Source organism: Coenobita brevimanus, chromosome 71 (genome assembly GCF_032717465.1).
Source record: "Coenobita brevimanus isolate Jiangsu-jjx chromosome 71, ASM3271746v2, whole genome shotgun sequence".
In the NCBI taxonomy this organism is placed as follows: domain Eukaryota; kingdom Metazoa; phylum Arthropoda; class Malacostraca; order Decapoda; family Coenobitidae; genus Coenobita; species Coenobita brevimanus.
Genome location: NC_137024.1, coordinates 3584839 through 3598330, shown reverse-complemented (window position 1 = coordinate 3598330; position 13492 = coordinate 3584839). Strand labels below are relative to the sequence as shown.

The following is a 13492-nucleotide window of genomic DNA, read 5'->3' as shown; positions in this document are numbered from 1 at the left end:
ATCCCAGACTCAGAGGGTTGAGAAGAGGGTGCATTACTGATTGTTACCAATAACATGTTTCCCAAAACATGGGGACCATCACCTAGGATTATTAAAATATTCTGTCCATTTATGTAAAGTTAGCATTCAATGACACACTTCCTCTAAACAATGAAGCAATTTTCTCTTATGTTGGTGTGCTTCCTCTCACCACCAATTTCTTCTCTCTCCTTATATTTATTTAATTTTACTCCCCTCAATACTCACTTCAGGATGCACTCATCGAATGGCTTCAAACCACATTCAACACCACACAAGCATTAATGATGGTGAAAGAAGAAATAACCCCAGAATCAGAGAGCAAGATGTGTGTGCATTGCTTCTTGTGTCCATGAAGCATGATGACTTTTCCTCCAGGGTCACTGATGTCTTGTCTTACTCTCTGAAATGAGCACCAGATGACAATTTCCAGCACCTGAAGTCAACAGGAACCCCTGCTAACCATTACTTCCTTTGGTTTCATCTTGTGCATGCCATCATTATCTTTTTCTCTCAATTTTTCCTTGTATTTTTACCTGTTTTCCTTTCTCCAGTGTTGAACTATCCTGCTTTTTGTGTTTCTTCGTGTCAGTTTGGCAGCAGTATGCAAGGCATTATCAGTTTTGGCCTTACTGACTGAGCCCACAAATACAATTGGCACATCATGAACACAGTTGTCTATCTCTTATATTTTATGAATTATAAAGATTCTTCATTGTTATATTTTCTTATGCATCTTTATATGATTTTAAGTAGCTAGTGACAATTCCACTAAAAATGGCCACCCATGATCTGGTTTTGCTAAAACAGGTATTATCTTGTCAGTGTCAATGGTAGAAATAGTTGAAGTCCATTTGATCCAGCTCCTTTACAGTTTGGACTGTCTCAGGAATCAGTTTTGGGTCTACTTCCTTTCATAGCCTACACCAGTAGTCTTGTATCTCTGTTGGAAGCCGACAGTATAAACTATCATTTTTATGTTTATGGTACAAAGCCTTATGCAGAAATAACAAATGATACAGACATTGAGGAGGCAATGAAATCTCTTGTCTGATATAAAGATCTACATGGCCAGGAAAAATGTTAGGTAAATGACTTACACTGATCAACAATATTCAAGGGAACAGAGAAAGACATGGGACGAGGTCATTAACTGTGACCTCAGGGTTAAGGGACTGGGACAAGGTCATTAAGTGTGACCTCAGGGTTAAGGGACTAAACAGGGAGGCTGCAATGGATCGTGCAGCATGGAGAGTCGCCATTAGGTGACCAAGGCCGACACATGCAAACATGTTGGAGCCTTTAAAAACGAAACGAAACGAAACGAAACGAACAGAAGAGGCAACAGCACAGATGATATTAGGTATATTAATCTAATACAAATACAACTCAGTCCTGTTAATTCTGTTATGAATCTTGGAGTACACATCAGCTAGAAATCAAACAATAAAAAGCACATAAATTTGGTGTGTAAACTTCCAATTTTCTTTTTCAGAAACTGTATGCTATTATACAGGCTGATGATCGCCCAAGCCAAATCCACCATCACAATCGTCACCAGCAGTAAACATGAACACCAATACTCTCCCCACAATACAATCAGGGCAACTACAAGGACAGCACTTTGGGCAACAAAAAGAAGCACTCACCTTACTCTATAAACAATACATCAGATCAGTGACGTCCTATGCCTCCCCCACATGGGCTCCCATCCTATTTAATACCAACTGCAACACCCTGCACATTATACAGAACAACACCCTATGCATCATCACTGCCTGCCCCAAAACCACTCCCACAGCCTACTTACACTCAGAAACTATTAAGTCCTCCCTGTAAGAGACTGCCTTGATATGAAGGGAACACAAATCTACGCAGCAGCCCATGTCAATACACAACACCCCTGTCACTACATGACACAGAGACACTCAACACACACAGACACATTAACCCATCTCATCCGGGTGTCATGTACAGCTATACATGTCCTCCTGGGGCCATCCAGGTGACATGTATACATGACCTCGTGTTTTGTGGCATTGTCTGAATATTCTGGGGGTTATTTCCACCACATGCAGCCACTGGCAACCCTCCTGCATGCATCTGAGTCATGCTCCAGTTACCTTCATATCTCTGTAATGGACAGACCTACACAAAAAGTTTTCCTTGTGTCCGGATCCTTGGCTGTGTGCCCACAGCTGCTGACCTCAACACCAATCAAGTCCAAAGGCCAGAAAAGAAAAGGCCTTAGTGACAGTGCGATAGAGAGAGAACTCGAGGTGACATTACTGCCCATTGTGAGAGGAGAATGTGACTCTTCCTCTCAGGAAACTGACCGCCATAATGAGTATCGATATTTATGCATCATGTGAGGGGCATGGAGGACATGACTCCTCCACTGTGTGCCCATCGTTTCCCCCTGTACGTTCATTTGCTATTTCCAAAGATGGGAACAGTTCAGGGGGTACTGACCATCCTAGAGAGGTGGATATTGGCACAGATGAGATGGTAGGGGAGGTAGGGAGTGCAGAAACGGAGGAGGAAAGGAGGTGCATCGAGCCTTGCGCCACCCCTCCATCTATTTGTATGAATAATGGAAGCAGAAAGTTTGTTTCATGATGAAATCAGTGCCTTATATTTAAATGAAAGTTCTTGTGTGTATGTTTGTTATGATGAAAAAGTACAAATCACAGGAAAAAAATTGTTATAGTGGAAAATGTGGTGGAGTGGAGAAAGGGAGGAGGGCGGGAGGAGGAAACGCAGTGCCTCGCACCATCACTGTGTCTATTTATGTAAATAATGGAAACAGGAAGTTTGTTTCATACAGAAATCAGTGGCTTTATTTTTAATGAAAGTATTCGTTTGTGTATGTGACAAGCCAAATGGTTTCCTGTACACCAAAAACCATTTACTATGCTGGGTGGTAACCATATAACCAAATTTTGGCACCTGGTGGTTTAATCACAGCGCTCAAATCGGACTGAGCCAGTGAAGGTTTATATCCAAGGGGTGGTTGGGGTTTATTTCTCATGCAATGCCACTCAGGGATAAGTGAGGCTGGTCACTGACATCTTAAATGTCAGGACCAACTGCCTAGCCCCGGGCTCCTATGCCCCTCATGGGGCAAAGCAGAAGTGTATGATGATGATGACGATGAATGATGATAATGATTATATTTATTATGATGAAAAAGTCTAAATCACAGGAAAAACAATTCTGTTATAGTGGAAAATACAGTATTTTCCATTATGTACAGTACGTGAATAACTATTTTGTTCACAATATTTTCTTTTCAGGTTTTATGTAGTAGTAGTAGTAGCAGTGGTAGTATTTGTAGTGGTAGTAGTAGTAGTTGTAGCAGTGGAAGTTGTAGTAGTAGTTGTGGTAGTAGTAGCAGTTGTAGTGGTAGTAGATGTAGTAGTAGGAGTTGTAGTAATTGTAGTAAAGGTAGTTGTAGTAGTAGTGGTAGTTGTAGTAGTAATAATAGTAGTATTTGTAGTAGTTGTAATACCCAGACTTCTAGTTGCACAGCAGTGCCAGAATTGAGTGATAATGCAAGCCAAACATACATTCCATGTGTGTGTGTGTGTGTGTGTGTGTGTGTGTGTGTGTGTTCTTACCTAATTGTATCTTTACAGGAATGAGTCAAGCTCGTACTGACCCGTGTCTTAAACCATATTTATCGTATATATCCTTAAATTTGTGAATTGTTTTGGCACACACTATTTCATTCGGTAGTGCATTCCATTGATCAATTGCTCTATTTGGGAAACTAAATTTCCTTACGTCTTTATTGCCTCTCTTCTTATGCAGTTTTTTGCAGTGTCCTCTTGCTAATGCTTCTCCATATGTTAAGTAATCATTTATGTCTATTTTCTCCTTCCCTGATATGCACTTATATAGCATTATCATGTCACCTCTTTTCCTTCTCTCCTGTAATGTTGGAAGATTCAGTTTTTTTAGTCTTTCTTCGTAGCTTAGGTCCCTTAAGCTTGGTATCCATCTTGTAGCGGCCCTTTGAACTTTTTCAATCTTGTCTATGTGCTTTTTGAGATGTGGACTCCAGACTACTGATGCATATTCCAGGGTTGGTCTAATGAATGATGTTATTATCCTTCTTAGCATGTCTTCATTTATGTATGTGAATGCTATTCTCATATTTGCAAGCAGTGTATACATGTTCCCTACCTTCTCGCTGATGTGGTCAGCTAGGTCTTTCTCTCTTTCTGATGTGTATAGGGTTTTATTTCCTAACTTATAATCCCAAAAAGGTCTGTTTCCACTTTTACCAAACTTGATTACATTTCTGCCAACAGCCATACCACGTTAAGTACACCGCTTCCCGTCCGATCAGCGAAGTTAAGCAACGTTGGGTCTGGTTAGTACTTGGATGGGTGACCGCCGGGGAACACCAGATTTTTTTTTTTTTTTTTTTTTTTTTTTTAAATAACAGAACGGAGGAAGGAAAAACAAATGAAGAAAAAAAAATAATCCATACACCAGATTACTGGTGTCCTCTGTTCATAAAATATCTGCAACAGTTAGACTTGAAGAGTTGTAGGTTGAAATTTGGAGGAAAACAACTATGGGGAAGCGAGTTCCAGAGAGATGCAGTTCGGGGAATGAAAGAATTCTGATAGGCAGAAGTTCTGCAATATGGTTGAGTGACATTCCAGTCATGAGCGCTACCAGATGCCCGTGTAGCACGAGGGAAGGCATGGAGAGGTGGCACCATGGACGCAACTTCGTCTGAGCATTTGCCAAAAAAATATCTGTAAAATAATGCAAGGGAGGCAACATTCCTTCTTACTTGCAGGGGAGGTAGTTTATATGTAATGGCAGGGTTGTTAATGATTCTAACAGCTTTATTCTGAATTTTGTCTAGTTGCCTTAATGCAACCTCTCCACAACCATTCCACAAGGGTGAGCAATATTCAAGCTGAGAGCGCACATGACTCTTATAAATTATAGCTAACTGCTCATCGGCGAAGAAGTTACGGACTCTGTACAATAATCCAAGTTTCTTTGAGGCGGTTTTAGCAAGTGATCTGACATGAGAGGTCCAGCTGGGGGCACTGTTAAGTGAGACACCAAGAATTTCAATACTTTTGGAGATGGGAATATTAGTAGCACTGAAGGTAATGTACGAGTCTGGCAATATCTGTCTATTAGTAAACTGTATATATTTAGTTTTACTAGCATTAAAAGAGACAAGGTTGTTTTGTCCCCATTCACTGATTGTAGATAGATCTTCATTTATGGAGATGGCTGTATTGAGTTGAGAGGTAGAGATATTAGACTTTGTAAATGGATGTCTGAGTGTGAATGAACTATGTAGTGTTGAGTCATCTGCATATGAGTGAATGGGATTGTGAGTGACAGATAAGAGATCATTAATATGAACCAGAAATAGGGTTGGCGCCAGAACTGATCCCTGCGGCACGCCGGTGTTAATTGAGTGGAAATTCGAATATACATCATCTACTTTTACTCTTATTTTCCTGTCATTAAGATAAGAAGAAATCAAAGGAACAAAAGATGTTAGTCCATAGCAAGGGAGTTTGGACAGCAGGGAACGGTGCCATACTCTGATGAAAGCTTTAGAGATATCAATAGCTACTGCATGAGTTTCTCCAAAAAGATCTATTGATTGATGGATGGTATGAGTTAAGAGATTGAGTATGTCAATGGTGGATCTTTCATGGCGAAAACCGTATTGTCTATCATTAAGTAAGTTGTTGGATTCAAGATGTTTAACAATATGCTTATTAATTAAAGTTTCAAATACCTTACCAAGAGAAGATGTGATAGCTATTGGTCTGTAATTGGAGGGGTCAGACGAACTTCCTTTCTTCGGAACTGGGTGGATACTGGCTTCTTTCCATGAATTTGGGAATAAATAAGTACGTATGCATAGTCTGAATAATTTAGCTAGGACAGAGGCAAGTTCAGGGGAACACTTTTTCAAAACAATTGGCAGAATTCCATCTGGACCTGGAGCTTTGTTGGTAGGTAAATTGTCTAGGATGGATTTTACAAATCTGTTGGCATCCCTACGTGTCAAGTGGGGTTGGTGGAGGATTAGTGCCCCTCCCTGTAAAACAATTAACTCTAAGCCCCTGGCCACCCCGTTTGGGATACATGGCGTCTGGCAATGAATGAATGAATGATTACATGACACTTGTCCACATTGAATTCCATTTGCCATGTACTACTCCATTCATGAAGTTTATTTAATTCTTCTTGTAGCTCTTTACAAGAGTCTGTGTTACTAATTCTCCTTTGTATTTTTGCATCATCTGCAAACATATTCAGATAGCTCTCATTTCCAGTGTTACTGTTTATATCATTTATATACACTAAAAACATGATTGGTGCCAGCACTGAACCCTGTGGTACTCCACTAGTCACTTCTTTCCATGATGAGTAGTGTGTGTGTGTGTGTGCACGCGAGAGGTCTCTATCTGCCTGTCTGTAAGGCGGTGTGGTGGTGAGGTGAGTAGGCAGCCTGCCTCAAGGTTGTTGCTATGGTTACTGGCCTCCCATCAGCAAGTACAGCCGATTATGGAATATTTTTCTCATAAACAGCATTTATGGTGGATTCTGGTATTCTGGAAGTGTTATCGAAATGTTATTATTGTGGACGGCCAGTCTAAGCCTTAGTTGTGTCACCGAACCTCTGCCATGCATACGGACACCAACAAAAAAAACAAAAATTGCCCCCTTTCCCCACTCACTCACTCTCTCTACACGCACTTCACGGACTATCTGATGCAATCAGCTTGAAGTCAAAGGACTGATGAGTATTATGACACTTTGTTTTTTATTTCTGATTAAGTATTAACTTAGATACGAAGGTGTAAAAATAGAAGATTTTCACGATTTTTCCCAGGAATGCCCGGCTGTGGGAAGGGTCCGTGGGAATTATGTGCCAGATGGGATGGGTTAAACAATCCCCACACAAACATTATCAAACCCTCTACAACAATATCCCACCTCCAGACATTTCAACACTTGCAATGAAGAAGCGCCTACATACTCACTTCATGCACATGTCAAACACCATTTTGATCATAACACTTCCTCACATCCAGCCATTGGAGGTGTCCCTAAATAGAAATGATTGAGTTCACTTGCTAAGCTTAGAGCAGGGCATCACCCAGCCCTCCTCAGCTACCACCTTAGATGTATGTTGAATGGAATCACAGATGACATGTGTCCATCTTGTAGAATAGACCCACACAACAAAGCACACATAAAAGAACACTGCACATCACATGCCACACTAAGACACTGACACAATATCAATGGTGTTGGGAACCCGTGGGACAGCCCCATACCTGCGGTCCACAGGTCTGCTCAATCAGACAGACTGGGGGGGTATAGTCAGCCAAAAAAGTTGTGTCTTTGTTCTGAACCCAGCAAATATTCGCAGATATAAGTCAAAGCAGCAGGAATAGCTTTACAAGTCTGACACCTGCGTCAGACTAGATGGTGGTGAGGGTGAGTGGTTTGGGGGTGGAGGTGGGGTAGTGGAGGATGTTTATGCTATAGGTTGTTATGTCTAATTCATCTTTGATATTTGAATACTTCTGAGGATGGAACAACGGATGAACATGTTTCATAACGATTGTTTCAAATTTACTAAAACATCATGATTACCATATGGTCATATAAAACAGCGTTTATTAGTGATAACATGAATCTCCTCTCTCTTTCCTGTCATCCAATACAGATAACTGAATGGCTGTGATGACATGATTGTATACTGGTGGGTGTATACAGTATCTTGGATTCATCACCTTGCATAACACCTGTGGTTAGGTTTCCCTTACCTCTTTACCAAAACACTATCTGTGGAAACAAATGCTTTTCTCGTTATTTCTGTGATGGCACTGCGTGCCTCTGTGCCACACCACACATGGTATGTCATGTTCAGAAGGTAAACATTCAGTATATACGAACACAGTTGTCTGTCCTTTATTCCAATGCTATGTGGCTAGTTGATACCCGGTAGAGCGGGTGTGGCAGGAAGGTGGGGAGAGGACAGGGTAGCAACTCGTCGTTTCTGCTAACATTTGTTTGGCTACACGTTCTAGGCATTATTTCAGGTTGACAATACATTTCACCATTTATAGGTACAGTAGAGTCGCAATTTAAAACAAAATGAAACAACAATCTTACAATAACATGGGCATTTAATTTCTCCAATAATTGTTTAATAGCACGGTAATATCACTCAACTGTGCGAGAGAAACTGTGAGGGAAGTGGGTGCATATAGGTACTGGATTTCCAGATGACTCCATTTGTTTACAATTCGTGTGTTATGCTTTTGTCAGTTGCTAATTGGCTTCCTCGACCTGACCCGATCCACGTGACCCACGTCCCTTACCACCTGCCACTGCCTGCCTCAGTGCTGTGTGGACGATTGCTGTGATTAAAAGCGTTTATTTGTTTATTTCCTTGCTCCTCATTTCCTCTCAGAACTCTTAGCACATGGTTCCAAACTAACTTTAGTTAGGCCTAAGCACCCTGAAAGTGCTATGAACACAAGAAAAGCATTTATTCCACAGGAAAATGTAAAATTGTTGGACGAAGTGGTGTGTGATGTGGGAGTTTAAATGCAAACGATCAGACTGATAAAATGAGCTGGATGTGTTTACGATGTGGACTGTTTCTTTGTTGGGAAAAAAAAAATAATAATAATAATGAAGGTGCAGTAAAATTCATGTTTTCACCTTTAGTGCAATGAGTGTAAAAAAAAAAGTCTTCATGCCCGATCTTTGTTATGAACTGACGGTCTTTGGTTGAGAAAATTCGGCTCTTACGGTACGTGAAGACACTACGTCCTCACATAAATAGTTCGGTAAGATAATTTTGTGAGTTCAGTGCTTGTGAATTATACTGTCACACAAATTATGCTGCTTGGATAACTTGTTTATTATTCATGATTACTGCATTCGTGTGTATCTGACGAGTGAGAAGTACACAATGACTCCATGCTGACGACTTCAGTACAGTTTTTTTTTTCCTTAATTGTTGATGACTTATGACTTTCTAGTTTCACTTTTTTTTTTTTATGAGTGTGCCGAAAGTGATTCCTGGCAAAATATGCGTGGTGCTGGGCAGCCATTATTCACGTGTTGATTAGGTCAGAAGTTTTTGCTTGATTAGTAATGAGGACTTTCAAGTGGCTTAGTGGCAATCTTTGGTGGTTAAAATTTTTATGATGAGCATTAGGGGGCAAAACTAGTCGGTTCAGTTAGGTTATTGTGCGCTGATGTGTCCAGTCAGCGAGATCATATGTAAACTCACTGTCTTGGGTGTCTTAAGACAGACATACTGTATTTGTAATAACCTATCTTTAAATATATTTTTAATGAAAAATACGGGGCTCCTAGAACCTAACCCCCTATTTTACAAGTAAATATAAGTCACGTTTTGGCGCGAAAATGATTTTGCACGAGGTTCTGCATAACCTATCTCGTGTTGTATGGAGACTGTACTTTATTAAATCAGGTGTAATATCACATTTGGCACCTTTGCTCTGTGGTGCATTGCTAGACTACACTGCCAACAATAACTACAACACACACATCCTTCACTACATCAACCCCACCCCCAAACTATTCACTCCCAACACCGTCTGGTCTGACACAGTCGCCAGACTTGTGAAGCTATCCCTGCTGCTTCACCCTATCTGTTCGAATATTTACAGGGTTCGGAATGAAGACACAACTTTTTTGGCTGACTATACAACAGCAACAACAACTGTACAGTACTTTGGGACACATATAACTTGAAACAGAGCTTTTTGTACAAGTGAATTTTCATATTTTGTCAGATGTATGGTATTTGATTTATATTTTCATACATTTATGACTTTACAAATTTACATATTATGACACGAATTAAATCACTGTCTTGCCATTAATCATTTTTTGACATACTTTTTTTCCAACCCTGACCAGAAGCAACTGGTACCCTTCAAGATCTCCTTGGTACCTTCTCATGTAGCTCATAATCCTTGAATCTCAGGATACATTTTACTAGTCTATTTTTGCTGCCTACTGATGATTTTCTTCAGCTTATGCAAGCTTTTGGTAGCAAAAAGGTAAGTAAAGGCTGTATCTAACCTTTCAAGTTTGAAAGTCAGGCCTAGGGTGAAAAAAAATAATCTGGAAATAGCAATAATAAAATAAAATATATGCTATCAGACTGAGGGGGCTAAGAGTCACCCTCACTGCTAGAATGTAATTTTTTAAAACAGGCAAAAAAAAATACTTTGAATGTAAAGAACTGAAAAACAACTCAAACACTAAATATGGAAGTTATCTTGCTTCCCAGTCACAGTACTTTTAAAATGAATCTTAAAGAACGACGTAAGGTTAAGTGAATACTATACCTAGAGGGGCACCATGACAGCTTGGTGACAGGTTTATTGGCCTCCAAGTTCAGAACAGGTCGTTCTATACTTCGCAGGTCCCAGATCGATACCTAAAATGAAAAAGAAAATCTATCTATCTATTGCCAGATGTCTTAATCCCATTTGGGGTGGCCACAAACAAATTGCCTCCATGTCATCCTGTCCCCCACCATTTTATTGCCCTGCTCCAGGCTCACACCTCCCTCTCTCATATACCTCTCCACTCCATCCCTCCATCTCATCCTTGGCCTTCCCCTCCCTCTCCCCCCCCCCCTCCACCTCACTCACATACATTCTACTCGTCAGTCTCTTGCTCTGCATCCTCTCCACATGGCCAAACCACCTCAATGTGTTTCTCCTAATGCTTCCCATCACATCCACATCCACACCACAACGCTCCTTCACTTCCTCATTTGTCAGTCTGTCTCTCCATGTGACTCCACATGCTCCTCTCAAATAATTCATTTCCACTGCCCTCACTCTTGACTTGTGTCCCTCCAACAAGGTCCAAGCTTCACTTCCATTCATTAGAGTTGGTATCACAATACTGTCATCCAGTAACTTTTTCATTTCCATGCTCACTTCCCTGTTTCTTATCACTGCTTTCAAAGAACCAGCAACCTTTCTTCCTTGCTGCACCCTTTCAAGCACTTCACCCTCTAAACTTTCATCCTTACTCATCACACTATCCAAGTACTTAATGCACTCACATTTTCACTTCCTCCTCATCCAACTTCACTGTACATTCACTGACTTCATTTTTTTCAAAGACCATAATTTCACTCTTCCTTACATTCACTTTTAGATTCCGTTTCTTAAACACTCTCTTAAACTCATTCACCAAGCCTTGCAGCTCCCCTTTGACTTCCCTTAACAATACATTATCATCTGCAAACAACAGTACAGGAAGTTTCCACACACTGCCCTCTCTCAAAAGGGCATTAGAAAATAATAAAATTGAAAATAATCCATTAGAAATTAATAATAATAATACTAATAATAATAAGGCCCAGAGAGGAAACTTAGTGTAACTTCTGTATGATTTAACATGAATTAACTAAAGTAGTATGAATTTCTCTCAAATAATGCCTGATGATCTAATCAGTACAGATGCTCCAACTGGATAAGACCCTTAAGGGTTTATATCCAAGGACTGATTTCTTTTTTATGTAAGGAAGAAGGAACCAGAGGCTACAAGCCCACAAGACTGTTCCCTCCACAAAAAAATGAAAATAAGATAACAGAGACCCAAATTCAAGATCCATTAATTTCTAGACACCTGGACACACTGCATTTGAAAAACTGGAGGTCACAGGCAGTAGGAAATACAGATGGAAGAAGAGTGTTCCACAAATGACCTGTTGCATGCATGAAGGACTGGGAGTATCGGTTAGCAATTGCATTCAAGAGCTGGACAGAAAAAGGATGAGAATTTGCCACCAGACAGATGCTACACACCTGCCAAAGTAGTGGAGGGATACAGGTAGACAGTTCAAAGGAGTGGTGACCATTGAGGTAGCAGAAGAAAATAAAGATGCAACAGTGCCGAGAAGAGACAGAGGCTGAAGGGATCCAGTAAGAGAGGGGAGGAGGAGAGTTAATGAGATGAAAAGCTTTTGACTCCACCTTGTTGTGAAGGGCTGTATATGGGAAGCCTACCCAAACATGAGTTGTACTCTAAACAGGAGCAAATAAGACCCCTGTATAAAGTCAACAACTGTGCGGGGGTAAAGAAAGCACGGAGATGGTTTTTTAGCTCCACTTTGTTGAGAAGGGCTGTATGTGGGAAGCCTCCCCATACATAAACTGTACTCTACACAGGAGCAATAAGACCCCTATATAAAGTAAACGACTGTGCAGGGGTAAAGAAGGCACGAAGTTGGCTTAGCACACCTAACCTCTTGGAAACATAATGCTATTCAGGGGATAGTGAGGCTGGTCATCCTCACTTTATGTGTCAGGCCTGATTAGTCTAATCCTGGTCTCCTATAAAATAAATGAACTGGCTAACAGACAGATAGAATACAGATTATGTTCATATCCTAAAAGCTTTTATTCTAATATTAAACCATAATCTAACCAATATATTTTGTACTTGGACAAGTAATACAAAGCTTATGTATGGTACTTTGTCTACTCATTATCTAGAATTAATTCCTAAATAGGACCAAAATAAGGAACTTACCTGGTTTTCAAAAAATGATGCCAGACGATGTTCATTATGGACATCAGTGCAGATACCATACACTGCCTTTGTGGTGGATGTGGCACAAGTTTTGCTCTCTACAAAATGAGAAAAGAATGTTTAGCAACAATCTACGTAAAAATCACCAATAACAGTAATCCAGTGAAGAAAGTCAACTCTGAAGCTTGTTTTTAAACTGCTTTAGATTTGTACAGTACATTACTGTACTTCTATCTATCTATCTATCTATAGCCCGACGCCCTAATCCCGCAAAGGGTGGCCGCAGACAAAACGCCTCCAAGTCACTCTGTCACCCACCATTTGACTCCCCTCCCCCCAACTCACCCCCCCCTCCCTCATATACCTCTCAACTCCATCCCTCCACCTCATCCTCGGTCTACCCCTCCCTCTCCCTCCCTCCACCTCACCTACATACACCCTCTTAGTCAGTCTTTCATTCTCCATCCTCTCCACATGTCCAAACCACCTCAGTGTATTTCTCCTAATCTTTTCAACCACATCCACATCTACCCCACAACGTTCCTTCACTTCTTCATTCGTCAACCTGTCCCTCCATGTCACTCCACATGCTCCTCTCAAGTAACTCATTTCCACTGCTCTCACTCTTGACTTGTTCCCCTCTTGCAAGGTCCACGCCTCGCTTCCATACGTCAGGGTAGGGATCACAATACCATCATGCAGTGACTTCTTAACTTCCATACTCACCTCCCTATTTCTCATCACTGCTTTCAGTGTGCCAACAACCTTCCTTCCCTGCTGTACCCTTTCACGTACTTCATCCCCCAAAGTTCCATCCTTACTCATCACACTACCCAAGTACTTGAATGCACTCACATTCTCC

The 13492-nt window shown here is 40.8% G+C and overlaps 1 protein-coding gene and 1 pseudogene across 1 annotated transcript in view; one reads left to right on the top strand and one right to left on the bottom strand.

Annotated features, from left to right (window-relative positions):
* Positions 1–13492, bottom strand: part of mio (GATOR complex protein mio) — a 125398-nt gene that overhangs the window by 58891 nt on the left and 53015 nt on the right. Inside the window, exons 6-7 of the mRNA XM_080277990.1 lie at positions 12631–12728; positions 10425–10516 (exon numbers count right to left, since the gene is read on the bottom strand). Of these exons, the coding sequence (XP_080134116.1) occupies positions 10425–10516; positions 12631–12728 (190 nt within the window). The remainder of the gene's footprint in view (positions 1–10424; positions 10517–12630; positions 12729–13492) is intronic.
* LOC145406934 (5S ribosomal RNA) lies at positions 4327–4445 on the top strand (annotated as a pseudogene).